This window comes from Podarcis muralis, chromosome 14 (assembly GCF_964188315.1).
Source record: "Podarcis muralis chromosome 14, rPodMur119.hap1.1, whole genome shotgun sequence".
Taxonomy (NCBI): Eukaryota; Metazoa; Chordata; class Lepidosauria; order Squamata; family Lacertidae; genus Podarcis; species Podarcis muralis.
The window spans coordinates 6,185,222-6,207,809 of record NC_135668.1 but is presented as its reverse complement, the minus strand read 5'-3'; the positions used below and the strand labels follow the sequence as shown (position 1 = coordinate 6,207,809).

Here is a 22,588-nt window from a genome sequence, read left to right as displayed (position 1 = left end):
CCCCAAGGGGCCACTGAAGCTGGTGTTCACCATATGGGGAATCCTATGCACCCCCACAGAAAAGCCCCCCAAGAAGAGGCGCCTCCTCAAGGGAGGGAGGTGAGGCTGCTGAGACGGCCAGCAGTGGCTGGAGGGCTGGACTAGGATCCGGGAGAGCAGGGTTCAAATCCCCGCTCAGCCGGGCCAGCCACTGCCTCTCAGCCTAGCTTACCCCACGGAGTTGTCGTGGGCGGGGAGAGCCTTGAGCCGCTTGGAGGAAAAGGGGAGATATGCAGTAAATGCCATGAACAAACACCACCCCCCCCCCGCCGACCCAAACACCTGGGGGAGGAGGGAGAGGAGGAGGCGGTTGGCCCGAGGAGGACGGAGCAGGAGGGCCGCCCTCACGCGCGCCGTTGCCTAGCGAGGGCGAAGCGCCGCCAGAGCCCCAGTTGCCTCCTCCTCCCCGGCTGCGGCGCAAAATGGCGGCGGGAGGCGCCTCTTCGTCCTCGGCCCGGGTGGGTGAAGGAAGCGCCGGCCTGTCCGGACCCCCCAGGCGGGGTGGGATGGGGACGCGGGCCGGGCCGGGCGCGGCGCGGGGCCGCGGGAGGTTTCTTTCCCGCCTGACTTTCCTCTCCGCTTCCTTCGCCCTCCGCAGGTGCCCCTCCGCCGGCCCTCCGCGGGCGCGGAGCAGAAGGCGAGGAGCTGCAGCGCCGCCGCCTTCCTGGCCAAGGAGGAGGAGTACAAGTAAGGGGCGTCTCTCTCTCCCTGAGGGAGGGGGGTCCCTGCTGATGCTCGCCCCCCCCCTTTAACGCCCCCCGTTAAGTCCTTAAGGGCGTCCCCTTGATTCAAGACGCGTGTCTTTTTCTTCGTGAGAATCCAGCGAGTGGGAGGGGGGCGTATCGAGGCTGGCCAAGGAAGCCCCCAACTCCCGCTCTGGCCACACGACGCTGAGATGGGGCTTTTTATGGAGGGTGGGTAATGTCTGGTCCAAGAGACGGGTTTTGATGGCGACAGAGCATTTCCCCCCTTTCTTCCTTACTCCCAAGTAGGTGCCGCTTTCTGGGGCTCAGGCTTGAGCCCCTAATCCCAGTTGCGTGGGGATATGAGAGAGGCGAGTAGGCATTCTCAGAAGCACCTGCCTTCATCTAGACCAGGCATTTTCCAGTGGTAGATCATTGGCTCCCCCCAAAGAAGCTGAACAACTGTGGCTCCCCTAAAAAAAAGCCCAACATTTTACCTCCTCCCTGAAAAACTTAACAACTTTGACCTGAACCCCAAAAAAGGGGGTAGATCACTGCCAGTTTTTAACTCTGTGAGTAGATCGCAGTCTCTTGGGAGTTGGCCACCCCTGCTCTAGACCAGTGGTTCTCAAACTTTTTTCTCTGGGCATGGTAATTTGCTCACACCACACCGAATTTTTTTATTGTTAAGAAATGCATTGGAAAACCAAAAGAAACAGCTCCCAGCAGTGCTTGATTTTGAAAAGATATCTATCCATATTCTGCAAACAAATTATTTTGATACTATAGTGTACTATACTACACTGAAATTTTTAATTGTCGCTGTTGTCAAAAATGTTTTTATTAATTTCCCCAAAAGGTAAATAAAGGTAAAGGTCCCCTGGACGGTTAAGTCCAGTCAAAGGACTTCTCGCTTTCAGGCCGATATCAATTAGTTCAAATGTTTATTTGATGGTCCTTGAATCTTAGTCCCACACTTGCCATCCTGTCTGCTCTAGACTAAGGCACTATTGGCATTCACTCATCTCTGCACCGCAGTGACTGGTTCAAAGCGTGCTCCAGCAGCCTTTCCTAGCTTGCTGACCTCATAGAACTGTAGAGTTGGATGGTATCCCTGAGGGTCATCTAGCCCAACCCTCTGCAATGCAGGAATCCCAACTAGATCATATAATACAGGTGGCCATCTAACCTCTCTTTCAAAACCTCCAAGGAAGGAAAGTGCACCACCTCTTAGGGGAGTCTGTTCCACTGTTAAAGAGCTCTTACTGCCAGAGTATAGTCAAACCTCAGTTCCTGAATAGCTGTTTTCAAACGTTTCTGCTCCCAAACGCCAAAAACCCAGAAGTAAATGCTCTGGTTTTTGAACGTTTTTTGGAAGCCGAACATCCGACGCAGCTTCCGCTTGAGTGCAGGAAGCTCTTGCAACCAATCGGATGCTGCGCCTCGGTTGTCAAATGTTTTGGAAGCCGAACGGGCTTCCAGAACGGATTATGTTCGACAACCAAGGTTTGACTGTACTGATGTTAAGTTAGAATCTCCTTTCTTGTAAGTTGAATCCATTGGCTCCAGATGCTTTGAGCTGCAACTCCCCTTGGCCATATTGTAGTCTAATGCGTAGTGGGTGGCACTGTGGTCTAAACCATTGAGCCTCTTGGGCTTCCCGATCAGAAGGTCAGCGGTTCAAATCTGTGTGACGGGGTAAGCTCCCCATTGCTCTTTCCCAGCTTCTGCCAACCTAGCAGTTCGAAAGCACACCAGTGCAAGTAGATAAATAGGTACCGCTGTGGCGGGAAGGTAAACAGCATTTCCATGTGCCCTGGCACTCGTCACGGTGTCTCGTTGCACCAGAAGCAATTTAGTCATGCTGGTCACATGACCCGGAAAGCTGTCTGTGGACAAACACCAGCTCCCTTGGCCTGAAAAGCGAGATGAGCATCGCATCCCATAGTTTCCTTTGACTGGACTTAACCGGCCACGGGTCCTTTACATTTTTACCTAATACATTAGCATATATGGAGGGTGCCCAGGCATACTGAGTGGATAACTTCAGCAGAGCATTCACCTCCAGAGACCTTGATAGAGTTGCCCTTAGATGCCTTTTAAAAATTACATTGCCTGTTTATTAATGATATTTGCCTGCTACTTACCCTTCTCTGAGTGGCTTTCAGTACACAAGTATAGAAACACAAAACCATGAAATCAGAAGAAACAGGTGCAAAAAGAAAACTCAGCACAAGCCCAAAGTTCAAACACAGATTTTAAAACCAATGGGACCAGACTACATAAGCAGTGGTTAGATGGCTCTCTCTCATGGGTGCTTTAGCTGAGATTCCTGCATTGCAGGGGATTGGGCTAGAACCTTGGGGTCCCTTCCAACTCTACAGTTCTATGATTCTGTGTTCCTAGCAAAGTATTTGCTTTCTATTGCGCATGTCAGCCGGCAAGTTTCTCCCGGGAGTCTGTCCCGGGAAGGCAGACTCCTTGCAGCACCATTTTAGTAGTCTTCCTTTCTAAAAGATAGCCGAGTTAAACACAGTTTTCAATTACTGTTTTAGGCGTGTAAATGCAGAATTAGAAGCCAAGACGGCAGAATTGGTGCGTCAGGCTGAAGAAGTCATGGTGAGTACCCAGTGTCAGACCTGCTTAGCTACAATACTGTTGACCACCGTATTTTCTTGGACTACCTCCATGAGTTGGGAGTACCATTTTACAGCAGTTTGACTCCTACTTATGGGGTTCGTTCTAGCGATGAGTACTCGGCGACTGCGCTTTGGGCCCCTTGTAGTTCCACCCGCAGGCCACAGTTTTGTCCTCTGCTATTTAATATCTATTTAAAGCCACTACGAGTGGTTATTAGGAGATGTGAGGCAAGGTGTTACCACTATGCTGACAATACTCAACTCTATTTGTGGCATCTGAATCAACAGAAGCCACGCATGCCCTAAACACGTGGGCTGGATGAAAGCTGTGATTGAATGCTGGCAAGATGGAGATCTTTAACGCCTTCCCTTACTTCAGCTAGGAAGCAAACCATGGAGTGGCTGGCTTGGCATTGCATGTGAACGAGCACTCGTGGTTTGTTTCTTCCTAGACGAAACAGAAGCGGAAACCAAGGTTTGTTCTTGATTTACTGCTCATGGATCATTTAGAAAAACAAACAATGGACAACCAGTTTGTGTGTCCAGTCACTCCATGTTTATTTCCTAGCTTCAGTCAAGACAAAGCAAAGTTGGCACCTTTGAGCATCATTACAATAGCATTCTTTTCATACACAGTACACTAACGTTTGTTTTCAGACCATTACATGGTTTGAATATTTTAAAAACATGTACTTCACATTGCCTATCTCTAAAAGTGGCCTGATTGCAAGTACTTAGCCACAACAATGGGGTGGTCTATGCATGTGGAGATTCTCTCTCTTGTTGACTCAGTCTATAGAGATTAGGACTTCTCTGGCCACCTTCCTTCTCTGTATGGATTGGTGGGTGCTGGCTTCTTGCTTCTTGCTTCTGCTTCTTTTACAAGGCAGTAGGTGAGGCTTAGGGAGAGACCATTAGCCCACTTGCTGCTCACACTGGTTTTACATAGCACTAGACATACTGATGCCTTCTCCTCCCCCAACCCTGCCAGTTTGGGTTGCAGTGACCTGACTTTGTCCCTGCATTGTGGTTGGACAGGGTTCACTCCCCTGAATGGCAAAAACATTTGCTTTGAGAAGGACTGATTTCACCTGCCCTTGTATGGAAAGAAAAATTTAGCTTTACTGGCGAGTAAAAATCCACCAAAGCTTTCTTTCTAATCATGGCAATCTTCTTAGCATCTATAGAGTAGAGTGGGTTGGGCTAACTGGTAATTAAAGTTATCTTCTTATTCTAAATTCTTCTCACTAAAGCTGTAATATACAGTGGTACCTCAGGTTACATACGCTTCAAGTTACATACGCTTCAGGTTACAGACTCCGCTAACCCAGAAATAGTGCTGCAGGTTAAGAACTTTGCTTCAGGATGAGAACAGAAATCGTGCTCCAGCGGCGCGGCGGCAGCAGGAGGCCCCATTAGCTAAAGTGGTGCTTCAGGTTAAGAACAGTTTCAGGTTAAGAACGGACCTCCGGAACAAATTAAGTACAGGTACCACTGTAGAATTATCTCAGTAGTGGAAAACAAAGCTTTGGGAATTCTGGGGGAATTTAAAAAAGTAGTCTGTGACACAGTGTGGTGGTGAGGTAGTTATTGCTCATTTCTGCACATCTCTTAATCATCACAACCAACATAATTAAGCATTTATGATGGCTGTTAATTGGATGTAGTATACACAGTATTTGATTATAATACAAAATCTTTCCTTATTGAAGAGAGATCAACAAGAAATGTTGTCCAGGCCAATCTCTACACAGGTTGAATTGTTTGACAAGGAGACGAAACATCAGAGGTAAGCTCTTTCTAAAACTTATCTGCTGAAGGCCTTCAGTGCCAGAGAGAGGTTTGAGAGAGAATAGTTTTTTATTTGCAAAATTCAGGGCTGTGAGTTAATGTAATGGTGGCCATAGTTTAGTAGGAAAGTCCACACTTGGCATCCATGGGGTCCCAGGTTCAGGGTCCAGCTGCTTCTCCCATTGAAAGGCTCTTGGGTAGTTGTGCTTAACTGGGAAATAGTTCTTTCCGAGTCCTTCAAGTGCCCTGGTCTGCCAAAGCAGACAGTACAAGAGATTGCAGTCCACAGCTGTGCTGAGACCTCTTCCTTGACCTGTTCTCTTCCACCTACACCCCACCTCCAATTTCATAAGACCTTTTGTAAGGCCTTGTGCAAGTGATGCAGGTCTTGTAAGGGCCTCTCAAGTCTTGCATTCCCATGTCGCAAAACAATCATATGTCTCTTCTTCCTGGAAACATTGAAGCACCTGTTGACCCCAGTCTTTTGTGCTGCATAGTTCCCCACTAAGGCTGCCATCCTCTGTACCTAACAGCAAGCCATAAACCCCCTGGGACTGACCTGTATAAGCTCACACTGCATGTCTCTCATCAAAGGCTGTTATTATACTTATTTTTTCTTTATTATTTAAGTTAGATTTCTATACTGCCCTTCATCCAAAGATCACAGGGCAGTTCACAACACAAAAATACAAAAGGAGGGCTAATAATACATAACAATCTTTTCCCCAAACCAATAAACCTCCTTCCACAAACACACTTAAAAGGCCATAGATTAATCAGCCAAAGGCCTGCTGATAAATGTTTTTGCTTGGCACCTAAAGATATGTAATGAAGTTGCCAGGTGAGCCTCCCGGGAGAGAGCGTTCCACAAGCTGGAAGTCACTGCAGAAAAGGCCTGTTCTCTTGTTGCCACTCTCTGGACCTCTTGGGGGGGCCTCAGATGATGATTGCGGGGTGTAATATGCTCAAATCATCTTGTCCCAGTGAACAGCCTGGCCACAGAATTCTGCAGCAGCTGAAGTTTCTGAACCATCTTCAGAAGCAGCCCCACGCACCTGATCCAAAACACCCACCCACCTCACTCACACACGAAAACAAAGATCACCACAGCCAATCACAAGCAAACAATCACACCCTAGGCCAACCCCAACCTCTCTCACCACCAAAGGAACACAAGTGAACAACACAAGCACGCTGACACCAAACTCTACATACATTAAACATAATAGAAACACCGCCACCCAATCCCACCCTTATCCATCTTCCCTCTCTCCACCCCCTTTCTCTTTTCTCTCCTTTTTTTATTTTTATTTTTATTTTCTTCTCCCCCTAATGCCTCAACAAATGAAACGGATTTGTAAAAATGTTACATGGGGAAAAATATATATGAGGCACTACACTTCTGTAAAACAAGAAAATCCTTAATAAAATATTTAAAAAAAAAAAAAAAAAAAAGAAGCAGCCCCACGTATAACAAATTGCACTAATCTAATCTAGAGGTTAGCAGAGCATAGACAACAGAACTTGAGCTATTCCTAGTCAGATAAGGGTGCAGCTGAGCCACCAGCCCAGGCTGATAGAAGGCACTCTGTGCCACCAAGGCCACCTGAGCCTCAAGCAACTGCAGTGAATCAAGGAGTACCCCCAAGCAATGTACTTGCTCCTTCAGAGGGAGTATAACCCCATCAAGAGCAGGGAACCTCCCATCCATCCGGTCTAGGGAACTTTGTTGTTGTTTAGTCGTTTAGTCGTGTCCGACTCTTCGTGACCCCGTGGACCAGAGCACGCCAGGCACCTCTGTCCTCCACTACCTCCCGCAGTTTGGTCAAACTCATGCTGGTAACCTCGAAAACACTATCCAACCATCCGGTCTAGGGAACTGCCCACCAACAATGCCTCAGTCTTATCTGGGACAGGCCGAACAGGGGCAACTCATCAAGTGGAGGAAATGCTGAGAATTGCTCTCTCATACCTGTGGTGTATCTTGGTCAGTTCTGTACGGCTGCAAAATGTGGGAGGTAGAATTATAAACTAGCTTTGTTGCTGATGAAACAGCGGACAAATTTTCAATGGTGAGGCTGAGATTGAAGGGCATGTCATTTAGTTTTTGAAGATGGTTGATCTCTGGCATATTAGAGGGTCAGGACTGTCTCTTGATTATTGCTGTTGGCTAAATCAGTGAAATTGCATGAATTTGCATATGAATAAATTGTCCTGAAGAAATAAGGCCTCTGTTTGATGCATATGTATGTCACAGCAGGCTCCGTTTCAGAAGAGGCATTCCCCCTTGTGTCTAAGGGAGGAGGGACACCTCTTCCGAACAAGCACCACACTTCCTTCAATACTTTACAGATGTAGCTATGCAAGCAACTCCCCATTTATGCAGGAGTTACGTTCCAGCGCCCCATATGCACAAATGAAAATTCTATAAGTGGGGAGCACCCTTTAAATGCCCTCTCTGCCACTCCAATCCAGATCAAAAAATACTGCATCCAAAATATCCACAACTGGAATTGAAATTTTGGGGCCAGCTGGAGGGTGGAGGACGCGTGGAAAACTACAGCTGAGGTGTGTGGTATCACTAAACAAAGCTCCACTGCACCTCTGGTCTCTTCCACCCTAACTGAAGTCCTGTTTGGGCTCTGGGAAGAATCTCCTCTCAAGGCAAAAGGATTCTCCAGCTTTCTTCCTCCATTGCCTGATATTAATTTAATTATTTAATTATTTTCCGGTGCCACACGTATATATGATCACACCCAAGTGGGGGGGGGGTGTACTTGTACTTAGTTTTTAGTAGTATACAAATTTATTTAAATTCAATCAGTTAGAAGCAAGATTATCCATAGGGCTGGGCAATGTATTCATTCATTGCCTGAAACTGGTTTTGAAACCTACATCACAGGAATGATTTCACAATTTTAGGCCAGGCAGTATACTATGAATGCCAGCAGGTTTCACACACAGCATCACCAGTCCTCGGCTCTCCTCTCGGAGCCCTGCAAGGCCACCCAAGGCCCACTCCCTCCCTCCCTCCTTCTGCAGCCCAGCTGCCCCCTGAGATACTGGAGTGGGGCCAGGGGCGACAGCCATGCCTGCACCTATCTCTTGTGTGCTCATTCGCTCACCTGCCTGGCACTTGCCTGCTAGCATTTCTCCAGCTGAGCAACCGGGCTGCCTCCTTCCTCCCTTCCACCTCGCACTGGGTGCTGGCTATGTGCTAAGGGTCCCTGTGGCGAGAGCACATGGGGAGCAGCAGCAGAAGCAGTGTTGGCTCCTCTTCCTTGCCTCTGGGTCTGGGCTTACTGGTCAGTTGGTGGCAGTGATCAGCACAGATGGATCACCACGTTGGAGGAATGAAGCAGCTCCTGGTAGTCACCCTCGATGTGAGTGGGAGCTGCGGGCAGCCCAGGGTGGGCTCCAGGGAGAGGCTGTGGTGGGGAGGTCAGCCGTGCCCCAGGGCTCCTTGTGCTCTACCCAGGGCAGAGCTGCCCACCTGGCCTCACTATGAAGAAGCAGGGCACAGTGTTCCTGATCATCTGCATGGCTGGCCATGGAGGGCTGCCTGCCTACCAAGCCAGTTCAAAATCCTCATTTTCAGACTTTGTGATATATCACTATATTGGAATGTTTCACTGGTGATGCATCACGATGTTGAAAAGCAGATATCGCCCAGCCCTAATGATTGGCATTCAAAGTGTGGACAGCCCAAGTATTTTCTGTAGAGTCCCTCCCTTTATTTTCTGAGATGACTTATTGTTTTCCTAAATTCCTTACCCCTAACAAAAAATTAGGTGGGGGAGGACTCAAAAGCCAGACTATACAAGGAGTTGTTTTTGTACCAAGCTAAATCCTTGGTTCACATCACCTCAAAAGGTTAATTCACTGGAATCTTAGGTACATGGCCTTTCCCAGCCCACTTACCTAGCTGAGAGCCCCTTTTAACAGGAGAATGGACCTCCCAAGTCCTTAGATATGCAAAGGGTGTGCTCTGTGCCCCCTCCCCATAGAGTCAGAAACAGCAGTTAAACAAACTCACCTAAAGAGGAGGAGCACACAGCTCCATGTTGTGCATGAACAGTGTAATGGCAGTGCTTAAAACAGGGGTGCATAAGATAGACTGTATAAGTTTTTCGGGACACAGGTGGCACTGTGGGTTGAACCACAGAGCCTAGGACATGCCGATCAAAAGGTTGGTGGTTCGAATCCCCGTGACGGGGTGAGCTCCCGTTGCTCGGTCCCAGCTCCTGCCCACCTAGCAGTTCGAAAGCACATTAAAGTGCAAGTAGATAAATAGGTACCACTCCGGCGGGAAGGTAAACGGCGTTTCTGTGTGCTGCTCTGGTTCGCCAGAAGCGGCTTAGTCATGCTGGCCACATGACCTGGAAGCTGTACACTGGCTCCCTTGGCCAATAAAGCGAGATGAGCGCCACAACCCCAGAGTCAGCCACGACTGGATTTAATGGTCAGGGGTCCCTTTACCTATAAGTTTAAAAAAATGTAATATACCTCTGAATATATGTTTGGGGTGGGGATTTGTTTCTACAGTTGATAACCAAAGCAAGTCAGTTGTTGGCCTTTTGTTCAGCTGTGCACCTCATAGCATTTGGCTGGGGTGAGCGTGTGGTCAGGTAGGAACCAGATTACTTGAACACAGAGGAGACGGTCAGGCATGTGCTTCTCATGTTTGCATCCAGCCACTCAGACTCCACTAGTACTGGAGCTGAACTGTTTCTGCCCCCAGGCAGCAAAAGGTCACTGCTGACCCATTTGAACATGGGAATAGCTCTCACAGCTGTGCGCAAGTAGCTTCAGTTTTCAGAGGGTTTGTAGCATCCAGAGTCTTTAAGAAGTGGCTCAGGAGAGAGGGGCAGAGAAATAAGTTGGGTTACAGCATCTCACAGATTTGAGTAGAAGAGCCCGAGTCCTGGCCCTCCTGCTTGCAAGTCCTCCAGGGTGGAAGTAATACATGGTCTAACAAGACAGCAAGGATACTCCAGCCTGGAACTGTGATTCTGTGATCAGGTGTAGGCAAGGGTGCCACAGGAATCCTCCCTAATACACAAGTGGCTTGCAGCAGTGGCCTTTCATGGCTTGATGCTTGCACAAGGAAGGTGCAGTGTTTAGACCGCATCCTGTGAAGAGACATAATAACTGAAGTTCCACTTTCTGTTTGGTACAGACTTGGTTTTTCTATCCTGGCTTTTTCTGGCCATTGTGGCACCCCTTGTTCTTCACATCAGGACTTCTTTATCATTTTAGGATAATTCTCATAATTCTGCCCCCAGTTGTATTTAGGTGAGCTGCAGACCAGAGTGTATTGTGCTGCCAAGCCCTTTCCAGGGATGTTAGGAAACCAGTGGGAAGGCACTAAGTCAGTGGATGGCATGAGAGAGCCCCCCCCCCCCCCAACGAGCAAGACTTGCAGGGCAGCTTGTTGGGCATCAGTACTCTCCAGGAAGAAAGTGCTGCAGCTAAATTGGCCCTTTTGTCAGCTGGCAAATCAGATTACACCACTTTTGTTCCACATTCACATACATACCTTTCAAACAGTGCAGCAGTTACACCGTGTGTTTCTGGCTTACACACCCCACAGCTATTATTACGTTTCCCATTGTAAATACTCCAGTTCATACAAGTTTGTGAACTTCTGCTTGCATGAGTGCTTGGCACTACCTAGGGAAGCTGCAAACCCAAGGGCTGCCCACTCCTGACACTCTCTCCTTCCCTGCCAAGATTATAATCTAATGTTTAGTTTTCTTCTCTTCTTGCCTCTGTATAGGTGTGTTGGGCTTTTCTGTTTCTGCCAAATCAGCTTTTCTGAAGGCAGGCAGTGATCCTTGCCTGTGACCAACACGAGTCACTATATTCTGGAAGTACAGTCTTTTTCTTTTTCGGGGGTGGGGGAGGGCTGGTTTCCTTCCTCTCCTCCCTTTCCCCACCTCCCCTGCTTGCTTGCTTGCTTGCTTGCTTCTTCCTCCCTCTTCTTCCAACGTGCTGCCGCTTTCCCCTCCTCCGTGTCTGTGCGCTTGATTGGCCTTTAGTTCACAGGACATTTTAAGCAGTGGGACTTTGCTACAAAGTTTTATAGGTCTTGCCCCTAAATCTGGAAGCTGTTCCCTTTAAGATGCATTATTATTATTCTTATTATTATTCTACCTCTTCTGGCCAATTCCAGGAAACTGAGCCAGAAGCTTCCTGCAAAAGGTAGTTGGGGCTTCTATCGAAGGGCCTAGAACTGTCAGTTCAGGGAGGGGTTCACAGCCTGTGCTGCCCCTCCCACTTCAGTGCCAGTATGGCTGGGCTAGCCATGTCTGGGGACAAGCAGGGTGCTACTGGTTTGCGGCTTCTGATTTTGAGCTTCTGTGTGGACTGCTCCAACCTCTCATAGCCATATTAAGGGTAGCTGCATGGCCACTGGCTGTGCAGCACCCTGTCTCTCACCAATGCTTGGAGTGCTTTGGGACTTGGCTTCCTGTGCTGGGGGGGGGGGGGACTTATGCCAACACACCCGGAATCTTTTAAATTTACCTCTAAGTAAATTTGCACGTGCCCATGCCAGGATCTGGGCATAACAGGATGTTGAAGATTGTGAGCTCAGCTGTCCTTCCCCTTCATCCCAAGCCAGATGGCTGCATCTGATCTCTTGGATCAGTCAAATTCAAAGTTAGGGAGAGATCACTGTTCCATTATGGCCAGTGAAGGGCATATAACTTTACTGGTTGCCCAGTAGACTTTGCTGTGAATTTTCTCTGGGTTGTTTTTATATGAACTTACTGTTTGGAAGAAAAATGTTGACCTTATCTCAACCATGGTGCTTGCTGCTCCCTTGCTTCGTAAAAAAACTAGACCACACAAGAAAGTTGCCAGAGTTTTGTATTGCCCTTTCCTTTGGACCCAGAACCATCCAAGGATATTTCCAAAGGCCAGCTGCATTTTGTTAACTGGGCACTATGTCCACATCCAGGCTGCATTTCGCAGTCTTCCTTCATGGCTGGGTGGCAGACACACAGCACTGGAGAACAAAGTCTGGAAGTAACCTGTGTCTTTACAGTCCTATAGTTTCAAGTAGTCTTCCAACTAATTGCAAAAGAGTAGGATTGCTGAAGGACCAAGCTGCACAGCTTTCAGAAGTCAAGAGGGGTCAGCTACACGGTGAACTCCTGGGGATCTCTGTGCCTGGGGCTTGAAGAAGAGAGACTTGGGGTCGCAGGGGAAGATGGGAAGGTCCAGGATGGTGGGGGACAGTTTCCTAGTCTCATCACCCCTGACATTCTCTCCAGGCCTTCACATTACTAAATTGGGGCAGGACACAAATCAGTCTTAAAATGTCACCCCTGTGCCCTGGTTTGGTGAGCATTGCCTTCGGTTTTATCAAGTGCAAGATTGAACAGCAGGCAAATGCCACAGCTTCCCCCTTGATTACCCTTCTTTCTTAGCAGCCAATGCAGAGAGGGCTTGGATATCCCACAGGAAGGCTTTCCCCCCAGGCTTCCCCCCCTTGGATGCTTTGATTCTTCCCATGTCCATGAGGATGTGGCCATATGGTGCCAGCTTCAGACTCCCTGGGTATCTCCAGCGTGACAGACCACAGTCCTCTGCCAGTGCTGCTCATGCCACCCACCTCACAGGAAGGAGCTCTTTACTGAAGCTGTTTCTATGAAGCCAAAACATTTTGAAAAGTGAGTGATGTGTTTTGCATCATTGATCTTCTCTTCTACAATTTTGGTTCAAAAAAATTAAAACACAGTAAAATACATAATTTATTTTGTTCTTCAAAATAAGCTAATTGCTGCAATTTCATTTTTCTCTCCAGAGATCAGTGGTCTCCTGAATTGCCAACTGCTCCTCTTGCACTTAATAAGGTACTGAAATTGGGGGTGGATGTGCTCCTCTCAAAGTAGGAGGAGAAGGTAACATTTGCTGTGTGTCTTCAATAGCAGTGGAGGCATAGAGAATCCATTCAGTGAGTCAGAGAATGAGGTGGGACAGTACCCGCCTCTCTTTGGATCATGGCCTGACTGAAGCAGGACAGTTGACCGGATGACAACTGTTCACCTTGGCTCTTATTTCTCTACACCCAAGACAGATCTCCTGTGTAAGGAAATTGTTCAAGGTCTTCATATTTTCTACTCTTTTTAAAAAAACTTTGGGAATGGACACTTATATGTGAACCTCTTCAGTCAGAGCACATACAGTCACAAACATTGTTACTTAAATTTAGTGCATTGATCTGAAGATATGTTTTGCAGATACAAAAATTGCTTATTATACCACTTACCTTAATGGTATCACAGTGAGCGTCATTCCCACGGAATCCAGTGACGCTTGCGCCAAGGTGCGTTTGCGTAGGGCTTGCAGCCTTACATTGCTGAGTCCGCTTGTATGGGCTCAGATGCCTGGGCTTGTAAGTATCGGGTGCATCCTTGCACAAAAGGAGTAGTGGAGAGTTGATGTGCAAGCCTGTGGGAGGAAATGAAAGAGCTTCTGGACAGGCCAGAGGTCTGTGGCCACAGGGCGTTTGTTTTTTGTTTGTTTGTGTTTGTATGTGATCCAGAACCAAGAGGAGCATTAAGAAAGATAGTCTAAATTTTCCATGTTCCTTGTGGCCCTCTAGCGGTGGATCATTAATAATAAATATAAGATAAATAATTACCTGATATTCAGAAGACATCTTAAGGCAGCCCTGTTCAGGGAAGTTTTTAATATGTAATGCTGTACTGTTTTTAACACTGATTGGGAGCCGCCCAGAGTGGCTGGGGAAACTCAGCCAGATGGGCGGGGTATAAATAATAAATTATTATTATTATTATTATTATCATTATCCGTTCTATCTTTTGTCTTCAGTCTGCCAGGGGTCCAGGTCTGCACAGCTGCTCTTACACAAAAGAGGAACGGTTGTGCCCTCCTTTCTAGGTCCTTGAATATGGACGAACAAGATAAAGATTGCAAACAGGATGGGGATACGATGATCAATAGGGCACACACAGTAATCAATGCAGTATTTAACCACTTAAAATTAATCTGAGTGTCACAGCACATGCTATCCTTTCACGGCAACCTAGGGAGAGAAGTTGAGCTGAGAGATGTTGACTAGTGCAGCTGGAGAACTTTGTGCAAGGGTGGGGATTTGACTCTGCTTCACATGTAGTTAGAATAAACTTTTGTACAAAACCTGTGACTCCTAAGTTACAGAAAAGCAGGCTTGGAGAAGAAAAAATGCCACTGTTGGAGGCAGGATACTTCTCAATATCAGTTGATGGCAGTCTCAAGCGAGGAGAGTGCTGTTGTGCTCAGATCCTGCTCAGGGGCCTCCCTCAAGCCACCTGGTTGGCTGCTGGACTAGGTGGGCCACTGGCCTGAGCCAGCAGAGCTCCTCTTGTCTCCTTATGTCTAAGACCATGATATGCTTTAGGTAGCTAAGAGTTTTTGTTTTGTGAATTTTCCTTAGCAACCAAACAAGAAGAAACCTAGCTCTGCGTCTACATTTCGGACTAGGCCACTATCTGGAAAGAAGGGGAAAGGAACTCTGTCAAGGTACAGCAGCAGCAGCAGCTGAATAGCACCCAGCTTATCTTAGGCATTTTTCAAAGTACAACAGCAACTGGTGTTATCTTCTAACCATGCCTGGTGATAGTAACTACATGAACATAATTAAAAGTAAAGAGGCTAAAACTATTTTTGCCTATTTGACGGAGGCTAATAGCAAGGCGAACTGTTAAAAACAATCAACAAACCACTGAAAGCCTCTAACAGCATTCTGCTTTCTGAAGAAGGGCAGCTTTAAAAAGCTGGCCTCACCCCAACAGCTAACAATCCCATCCAGGTCACATTAATGATGTTCTATTTCACTGGGATAATTGGTCCTGTCGACATTTCAGGACTGGGTCTGGAGAAATCCCCCCTTTTCTAGAAAGGTGAAATAGCCCCTTATCAGTTTATTTGTTTTTGCTAATTGCTTCTTACATTCCAGTCCTTTTTTCTGTTGTTCGCTCTTAAAATGCTTAGAAATGCTGTGTTTTGGCCTTGTCTCTAGCACAAAACTAAGACCACATGACATTCCAAGTGCTGCAGATGTTGCAGTCCCAGACTTCTCTCTTGCCAAGACAATTGGGAAAATTGAAGGGCAACTTGAAGAAGGAAACTTTCCTGATCTAGAGGACGATCTTATCCCCGGTGCAGGAAGTGAAATTGGAGCAGGTGGGTCTGCTTTTTACTGTCCTTTCCTTACTGCTAAAAGGGAGCTGGATTTCTCTTCCAAATGACCTGTTCATGTGATCTTTAAATTTTAAGGCCTCACATAGACAGGCTTTCTAACACATGCCTACTCTTTGAATTGGCAGTGTTTCATCTAGTTCCTAGAATGAGGGATAAATTATCAGTCACATGAGAAAACGGAGGTGTCTTTCAGTGTCTCACAGTTTATTGCCCACCTGTGCTATCCTCATTGCTGCCATAGCTGCATCTCCTTTCTGCTTGTTTGGCAACAGCAAATCACCACACTTGGCAAGCCACCTAGGGTGGGAAATTGTTTTCAGGTGTCCCTCCCTGCAAGGAATCCCTCCTAAGGTCGTCCCAGGGGAAGGCTGGTAGCATTGCACTTTTTAATCCTGTGCACTCCCTTCAGACACTAGGGACCCCCAGTCCAGGGAATTGAACGGCTTGTTTCATGGAATGTCTTTGCATCCATGAAGGATGTTCTAGAATTGTCAGTCTTCAAAACTTTTATATCATTGTACCATTAGCATAGGGACGCGGGTGGCGCTGTGGGTTCAACCACAGAGCCTAGGACTTGCCGATCAGAAGGTCGGCGGTTCGAATCCCCGCGACGGGGTGAGCTCCTATTTCTCGTTCCCTGCTCCTGCCTACCTAGCAGTTCGAAAACACGTCAAAGTGCAAGTAGATAAATACCTTCCGGCGGGAAGGTAAACGCCGTTTCCGTGAGCTGCTCTGCTTCGCCAAAAGCGGCTTAGTCATGCTGGCCACATGACTGTACGCTGGCCCCCTCGGCCAAAAAAGCGAGATGAGCGCCGCAACCCCAGAGTCGGCCACGACTGGACCTAATGGTCAGGGGTCCCTTTACCTTTACCATTAGCATAAGCGTGTGGTTAAAAGCTATTCAGATGTTTTGAGGCTCTTTTGTGTCAGGTCTAGAATGGCACAACAGTCCAGAACATTAAATGTAATTATTGCAAATCTACAGAGGCCCAAATCCGGTTCCTAAAGGCAAAGCTTCGTGTTATGCAGGAGGAGCTGGATGCCATGGGACTAGAATGCAGTAAGAAGGTAAGAACAGGTAGACTTTCTGTTCCTGCATCATAATATGTAGCAGCAACATCCTTGTATGAGGGGCTATATTGTTGGCTCACAATTGTTGCTAGCACCTAAATGTTACTCAGTGCGAGATTAAAGGTCTTTTCACATACTCACCAGCCAGGGATCTGAAGTGTATGCTTGTACATGGCCAAGGCTGCTCCTATAGCCAAGCCTGGGCTCTGGTCCACACTCACACTCCCTCAGCCAGTAACCTTCTGCAGGCAGCAAAACCTGTACTCTTCACCCGCAAGCAGAAATCCCACACAACAGACAATCCTCTTGATGCAGTCAACAAACAAATACTTTTCTGGCTGGTGCCAGGATAGTTCTAGTCCCTGCTTCATTATTGCTCTGCTCCTCCAAAGCACTCTTGGGAAGAGCTGGGTGGGAAATGAACCTACGAGGTAGAAGAACTGAGACCTTGCTGGTGGTGCTGAAACCGATGGGAGGTGCTTCTTTTTTGCCCAGAGCTCCCTGGCCATGCTGCTGCCCAGAAGCTTCCAGCACCTGCTTGAATCGCAGAATTGTAGAGTTTGAAAGGACCCCAAGGGTCATTTAGTCCAGCCCCCTGAAAGGCAGAAATCTGAACTATGAATCAGAACGAAGGGGTAGTGGTCCGTGGGCTTTATCAGATTTGGCAGCTTCTCTGCCACATTGTTAATCTTTGCACCTGGAAGACAACACACCTCCTGCGACATCCTGTTTCCTCCACGCCCTACTGCCTGTCCCCCTCAGTAGGGAGTCACCTGTCAGGTGCTGGTGGTGGTTGCTCGTTAGTAACCAGGCAGGACTCCGACCTGTCTTTAACAGGTTTTATTTGGTGCAAACCATTTACAGTACAGAACCACAAAGTTCATATCCATCTTAGTCACTTGCAGATTCCAGGAGTGGCCCCTTTCAGTTTCTCCCCCAACATAAGAACTTAGACACCCCAAATCTCCGCCTCCCCTCCTTACGTTTCACCCCTCTGCGTAAGCTGGGCAACGGAAACAGCGCGTCTGCCTCCTGGCCAGCCAGGCTAGGGGAGGCGCTTGGGCTCTCAGTATCATCTTCAAGCCCTCCCCTCGCTTGGCTGCCCCCTTCCCCCTCTGCTCCACTGGAGGTGTGGCTTTCACCACTGCTGGACGAGGCGCTTCTGAGGCGCTGCTCCTCAGAAGCGTTGAAGGCTCTCTGTATCCCCCTGCCTCCCTCCCCTGTTCCGATGGCAGTCCCCTGACATCACCTATCACCACCACCCATCTCTTCCTCATCTGTGCCTTCCAAAGCCTCCCTGGAGTGTTCGAAGGTCTGCAAGTGCCACTTTGCACATAATTCCATTTGTAGAGGCAAAGGCTTCCCGATTTTTTCTTTCTGGTAAGTTCAGTCACATTTTCTGAGCATCTTATTGAGGTGTGCATGTTAAACGAAAGGATGCAGCTTTTTCAATCTGCCTTCCTCAAGTTAAACTTCCAAGAAAATGCAGTTATTGAGTGGCCCCTTAAATTCATCTGTAGAGCAGAAGAAGGGGCTGCTGGATCAGGCCCATGGCCCACCTAGTTCAGCATCCTGTTCTCACAGTGGCCAACCAGATGCTTCGAAGGGAAGCCCAGCAGCAACTGGCATTTGAGGTGTCAGACCTCCCAATGCTGGAGGCAGACCCTGGTCACCATGGCTAGTAACCACTGATAACTTTATCTTCCATGAATTTGTCTAATCCTCTTTTAAAGTTCTCCAAGTTAGTGGCCATCACTAGGGCTAGATGATATATCAATATATCATCAAAAACCAGTTTGAAATCCATATTGTGATAGCGGTTTCATAATTTTTGACCTGTTAATTATCACGAATTGTGATGTGTGTGTGCTATGCAAAAATCACAATGTGGGAAAAACTGTGAAGCCAGCCAATGCCTCTGCATAACTCCATCCTTATTTTAGACATCATGGTGTATCAATATGTTGTGAGGTTTAGCTGATGATATACCACAGTGCTGAAATCCAGATATCGCCCAGCCCTAGTCTTCACTACTTGTGAAAGCAAATTGCATATTTAAACTCAGTTCAGTAAGTTAATTCTTGGTCTTCAGGATGAAGAGAATCGGAATTTAAGCAGCTCCCTAAAAGAAGCTGAAGAAGAGCGTGGGAGGCTGCAGCGAACAGCCAGTGTACAGCAATCTCAAATAGAAAAGTATAAAATGCTGTCAGAAGAAGCAAACAGTAAAAGTGAAGGACTGCAGCAGAAGTGCTCTGCACTAGAAAAGGTAACAAGATCTCCATTTCAGCCTCATTACATGGCAATATGTCACTGGACTGGCCGCCCTCAGTTTAATTCCCATCTTGCAGAAAAGTACAGAGAAAGGGAAAGCGGCGATTTCATTGCTCCCAAGGCAGGAGCCAAGGCAATCCAGAGGCCAGGGCAAAGAGTGGTTTGCTCGGCTCCTGTGATCAGATAAATCAAATTTGGGTATATCATTAGGGAAATTGTTTCTGTCTTATTTTCCCTCCATAGGGGCGTTTTCTCCATGTAGGGAGAAGAACAACGCTGTACTTCAGCACCCTTTTCACTCTCCTGCTTCTAGCAGTCAGGGCGGACAACAGTCACATATATATTTCCCACAGTGCTGTGCTGAAAGTGATGTTAAATTATGAAAAAACACCAACAGATAGCTGTAGAATGATATAATGCACACAAACCAGCAAAAACATGGAAAGGATGCCACAATAAGAAAGCAACAGCATTGATCTTGGCAGGTCTCCTCCTCTCCGTCTTCTGAAAGTCAACAAGGTGGTGGCTTGGCAGGAGCACCTCCAAAGAGAAATGTTCCTCCCTGGTTGCAGGAATTTGCAGCAATGGACTTCTTGCAAAGCATCCACCTAGTCTGCTGGGTCCTGTCCTTCCTCTAGTGTCCAGTGCTGCTGCCCTCTGGGCTAAACAGGCACATGAGAATCCAGCACCTGCCACCTCCAGAACCCTAAGTGCATGTTGCTGTAAATCTTCATCCTGTTTTCTGTTTTGACTTACTGCAATAGGAACTGGAGAATCTGAAGCGAGCCCAAAAGCAGGCTTCAGCCAGCCAGAGTACAATGGAGGTTCGCTTCAACAGAGCTCTTGAAGAAGCAGAGAAATATAAAATGGAACTGAATAAAGTGAAGCAAAGTAACAAGGTAGGCTTTATTTTTGCATAGAAAACAGGAAAAACCAGCAGAGGTACATGATGTCCAAGTTCACCCTGCAATAGCCCCCTGTAACTTCCTTAGCCGTCTGGATCTTAGGGCAGATTGTCCCACTTTATTTTCACAACAACCCTGTCAGGTAGGTTAGACTGAAAGTTACCAAGTGAACAAGGCTGCCATACTTTTTCATAATTTTCTCCCCCTCCCCATGTTTTTAGCTGAATTTATTTTTATCTGTAAGCTAACTTGAGACTATGTCAGGGGGAAAGGTGGAGTAACAACAACCACAACACTGTATCTTTGTCCTCAACACCGTCCATATATCTGTTTACACCAAACACAGAAGTCAGAGTCAAATATGAAATTAAATAGAATTCCAGGAGAATTTCTTTTGGTTGCAGAATTATAGATGCCTGGATGTTGTTATTGTGTGCCCTGGAATACACACCTCACAGTGACTGACTGGCCCCCTTTGCTTTAGAAAGAGGTTCATCACCTGAATCACGTGCAGTGCCTTTTTTGAGGCAGTACGCCATAGTGCCACCTGTGCCTCACCCTGCACTACACCTTTACCTGCCACTTCCCACAGTGACAGGCACAGCCTCTTGGAGGCGCTTTGGCACGACCCTTTTATGATTTCCAAGTTCCTGGAAAGCGCTTTGGCGATTGTAAAAGGGGTGTGCCAAAGTAGTAGTAGTAATAGTAGTAGTAGTAGTAGTAGTAGTAATAATAATAATAATAATAATAATAATAAAGTGCCTCTGGGAGGCTGTGCCTGCTGCTGTGGGAAGCGGCAGCAGGCAGAGGACTGAGTTGGGTTGGGAGCAAGCAGGCAAACGGTGGCAGGATAGGAGGGGATGGGGGGTATGGTGCATTGTGGCACCTTTTCCCCTAGAAATAAAGCACTGGTCCTATGACTGAACCTTCCCTTTTGGAATGACATGCTCTGGGTTCTACAAGAACATGCCAAAGGATTCTACTCATAGCTGCTTATAAAGGTGTAAAGGTAAAGGGACCCCTGACCATTAGGTCCAGTCGCAGACAACTCTGGGGTTGCGGCGCTCATCTCGCTTTACTGGCCGAGGGAGCCGGCATACAGCTTCTGGGTCATGTGGCCAGCATGACTAAGCCCCTTCTGGCGAACTAGAGCAGCGCACGGTACCTATTTATCTACTTGCACTTTGACATGCTTTCGAACTGCTAGGTTGGCAGGAGCAGGGACCGAGCAACAGGAGCTCACCCTGTCGTGGGGATTTGAACTGCGACCTTCTGATCAGCAAGCCCTAGGCTCTGTGGTTTAACCCACGGCGCCACCCGCATCCCCTATAAAGGCATAACACACACTATATCCTACCTCTCCCACTAGGATTTAGTCAACCAGGAACATAAAAAGCTTGAAGACCTGAAAACTGAGAACAAGAAGTTGGAGAAACAAAAGGGAGAGCTGATGGCAGGATTCAAGAAACAATTAAAGTTAATTGATATATTAAAGAGACAAAAGGCAAGTTATCCTGTGCTGTTGGCAATTTTCATTGAATTAAAGTTAGGGCCATAGGACTCTTTTGAATTTATTTGATTGGGTGGGGAGACAAGGAAGGCAATGGCAAAATATGAAACGGAGGCTCCAAATTCCAAGAAGGTTAAGGTCATTTTCAGAACTATGATGTGGTACAACTTTGGATTACACAATTGAGCCAACATAAACTAGAATTATGGGCTGCTTTAGGACTAGGACATGAGACTTGCATTGAACCAGTCAAGAAAAAGGCAAGGAAGGAGGACTTCCCTTCCCAGGTATCAGTATTAGCAACTAGCCATGCTGTCTTTTGTCTACTACATTGAGAGATTTAAGAACTTCTCTGTTTGAACAAATACAATTTCTTTTTCATTGTGTCTTACTAGACAGAAAACTTTCCTGGCGGGAAAAGGGAAAGCAAGTCTTAGCAAGGCAGCAGTTAGCCATGGAGCACATTTGGGTGGCCTAGCCAGCCTCCAGCTACATCTGTTCCTAAACTTTCTCTTGGAAGTGGTTTGGACTTAAGAACAGACAACTTCCTTAAGACAATTGTTTGAAAAATAAGCTAAGTACTGCAGCTGAACCACCACCAGGGAAGTTGTGCAGAGCCAAGAGGTCTGAAAAGGATTTGGGCTGCTTTGTCTCAGAAAGCACCAGCAGCTTGAGCAGTGGCTTCAGGAATCCCAAGTGATCTGCTCCCTCCAGCTGACTCAGCTATAGTCATGTAACTTCATTATCTGCCATAGCAAGTAGGAGATGGATGGAGCTGGTCTAGAGGGGGAGAACCAGTTTTATCGTCAAGGGTGCAGATGGCCAGTTTTATAATTCAGCATAAATGCTTGGAAGAAACACTTACATAACAGAAGGATAAGGGGTTGCCTCGGCTTCTCACCTGCACTTTGATTTTACAAATGTTAAAATAGGGAATAAGGTAAATTTTGTCAGAGTTAAATTTTTCATGTAACTATTAATGAATTGTTATCCCCCCTTTCCTTAGATGCACATTGAATCTGCAAAGATGCTTTCTTTCACTGAAGAAGAGTTTATGAAAGCCCTGGAATGGGGAAATTCTTAATGTTCAACACTGTACATGGCATGGACAGAAACACAATTAACATTCAGCACTACGGTGGCTCAAAATAACAAACATGCTTCAAAGCAAATCTACTGAAGTTTTCTCAAACACTGGAATGTGTTAATTTTAGTGTAGTATCAGCTCCTGTTTGGTGTCTCCTCCCCACTGTTATTGCCAGCTGCCATTTGGTTCATCTTCCTCCATTTAAGCAATTGTACTGACGACTGCTGTTGTCTTCCAGGCTACCAAGACTAGCTTGGGGAGCTTCACATATTCCACTGACACTAAAGACTCCCTTAAGTTTATGAGTTACTTCATCAGTAGCTTAGTGAAGCCTTTTTGTTTTTCACAATAAAGTTGTTATTTTCCAAGTTTCCTGT

General features: G+C 46.9%; 1 protein-coding gene across 5 annotated transcripts; it reads left to right on the top strand.

Moving 5' to 3' along the window:
• Positions 1-18: 18 nt before the first annotated feature.
• On the top strand, positions 19-22,579 carry TEX9 (testis expressed 9). 5 transcript variants are annotated; one of them, XM_077919005.1, is made up of 12 exons: positions 19-99; positions 638-726; positions 3,278-3,341; positions 5,074-5,150; positions 12,966-13,014; positions 14,601-14,686; positions 15,186-15,349; positions 16,353-16,435; positions 18,531-18,704; positions 19,474-19,608; positions 20,984-21,118; positions 22,131-22,579. In XM_077919005.1, the coding sequence occupies exons 1-12, from the start codon at positions 34-36 to the stop codon at positions 22,206-22,208; spliced, it is 1,200 nt and encodes a 399-aa protein (XP_077775131.1). In that variant the 5' UTR covers positions 19-33; the 3' UTR covers positions 22,209-22,579. The 5 variants fall into 5 exon arrangements, with proteins under 5 accessions (XP_077775131.1, XP_077775132.1, XP_028561520.2 ...); XM_028705687.2 differs by lacking the exon at positions 19-99 and adding an exon at positions 378-497; XM_077919007.1 differs by lacking the exons at positions 19-99; positions 638-726 and adding an exon at positions 935-953.
• Positions 22,580-22,588: the final 9 nt, after the last annotated feature.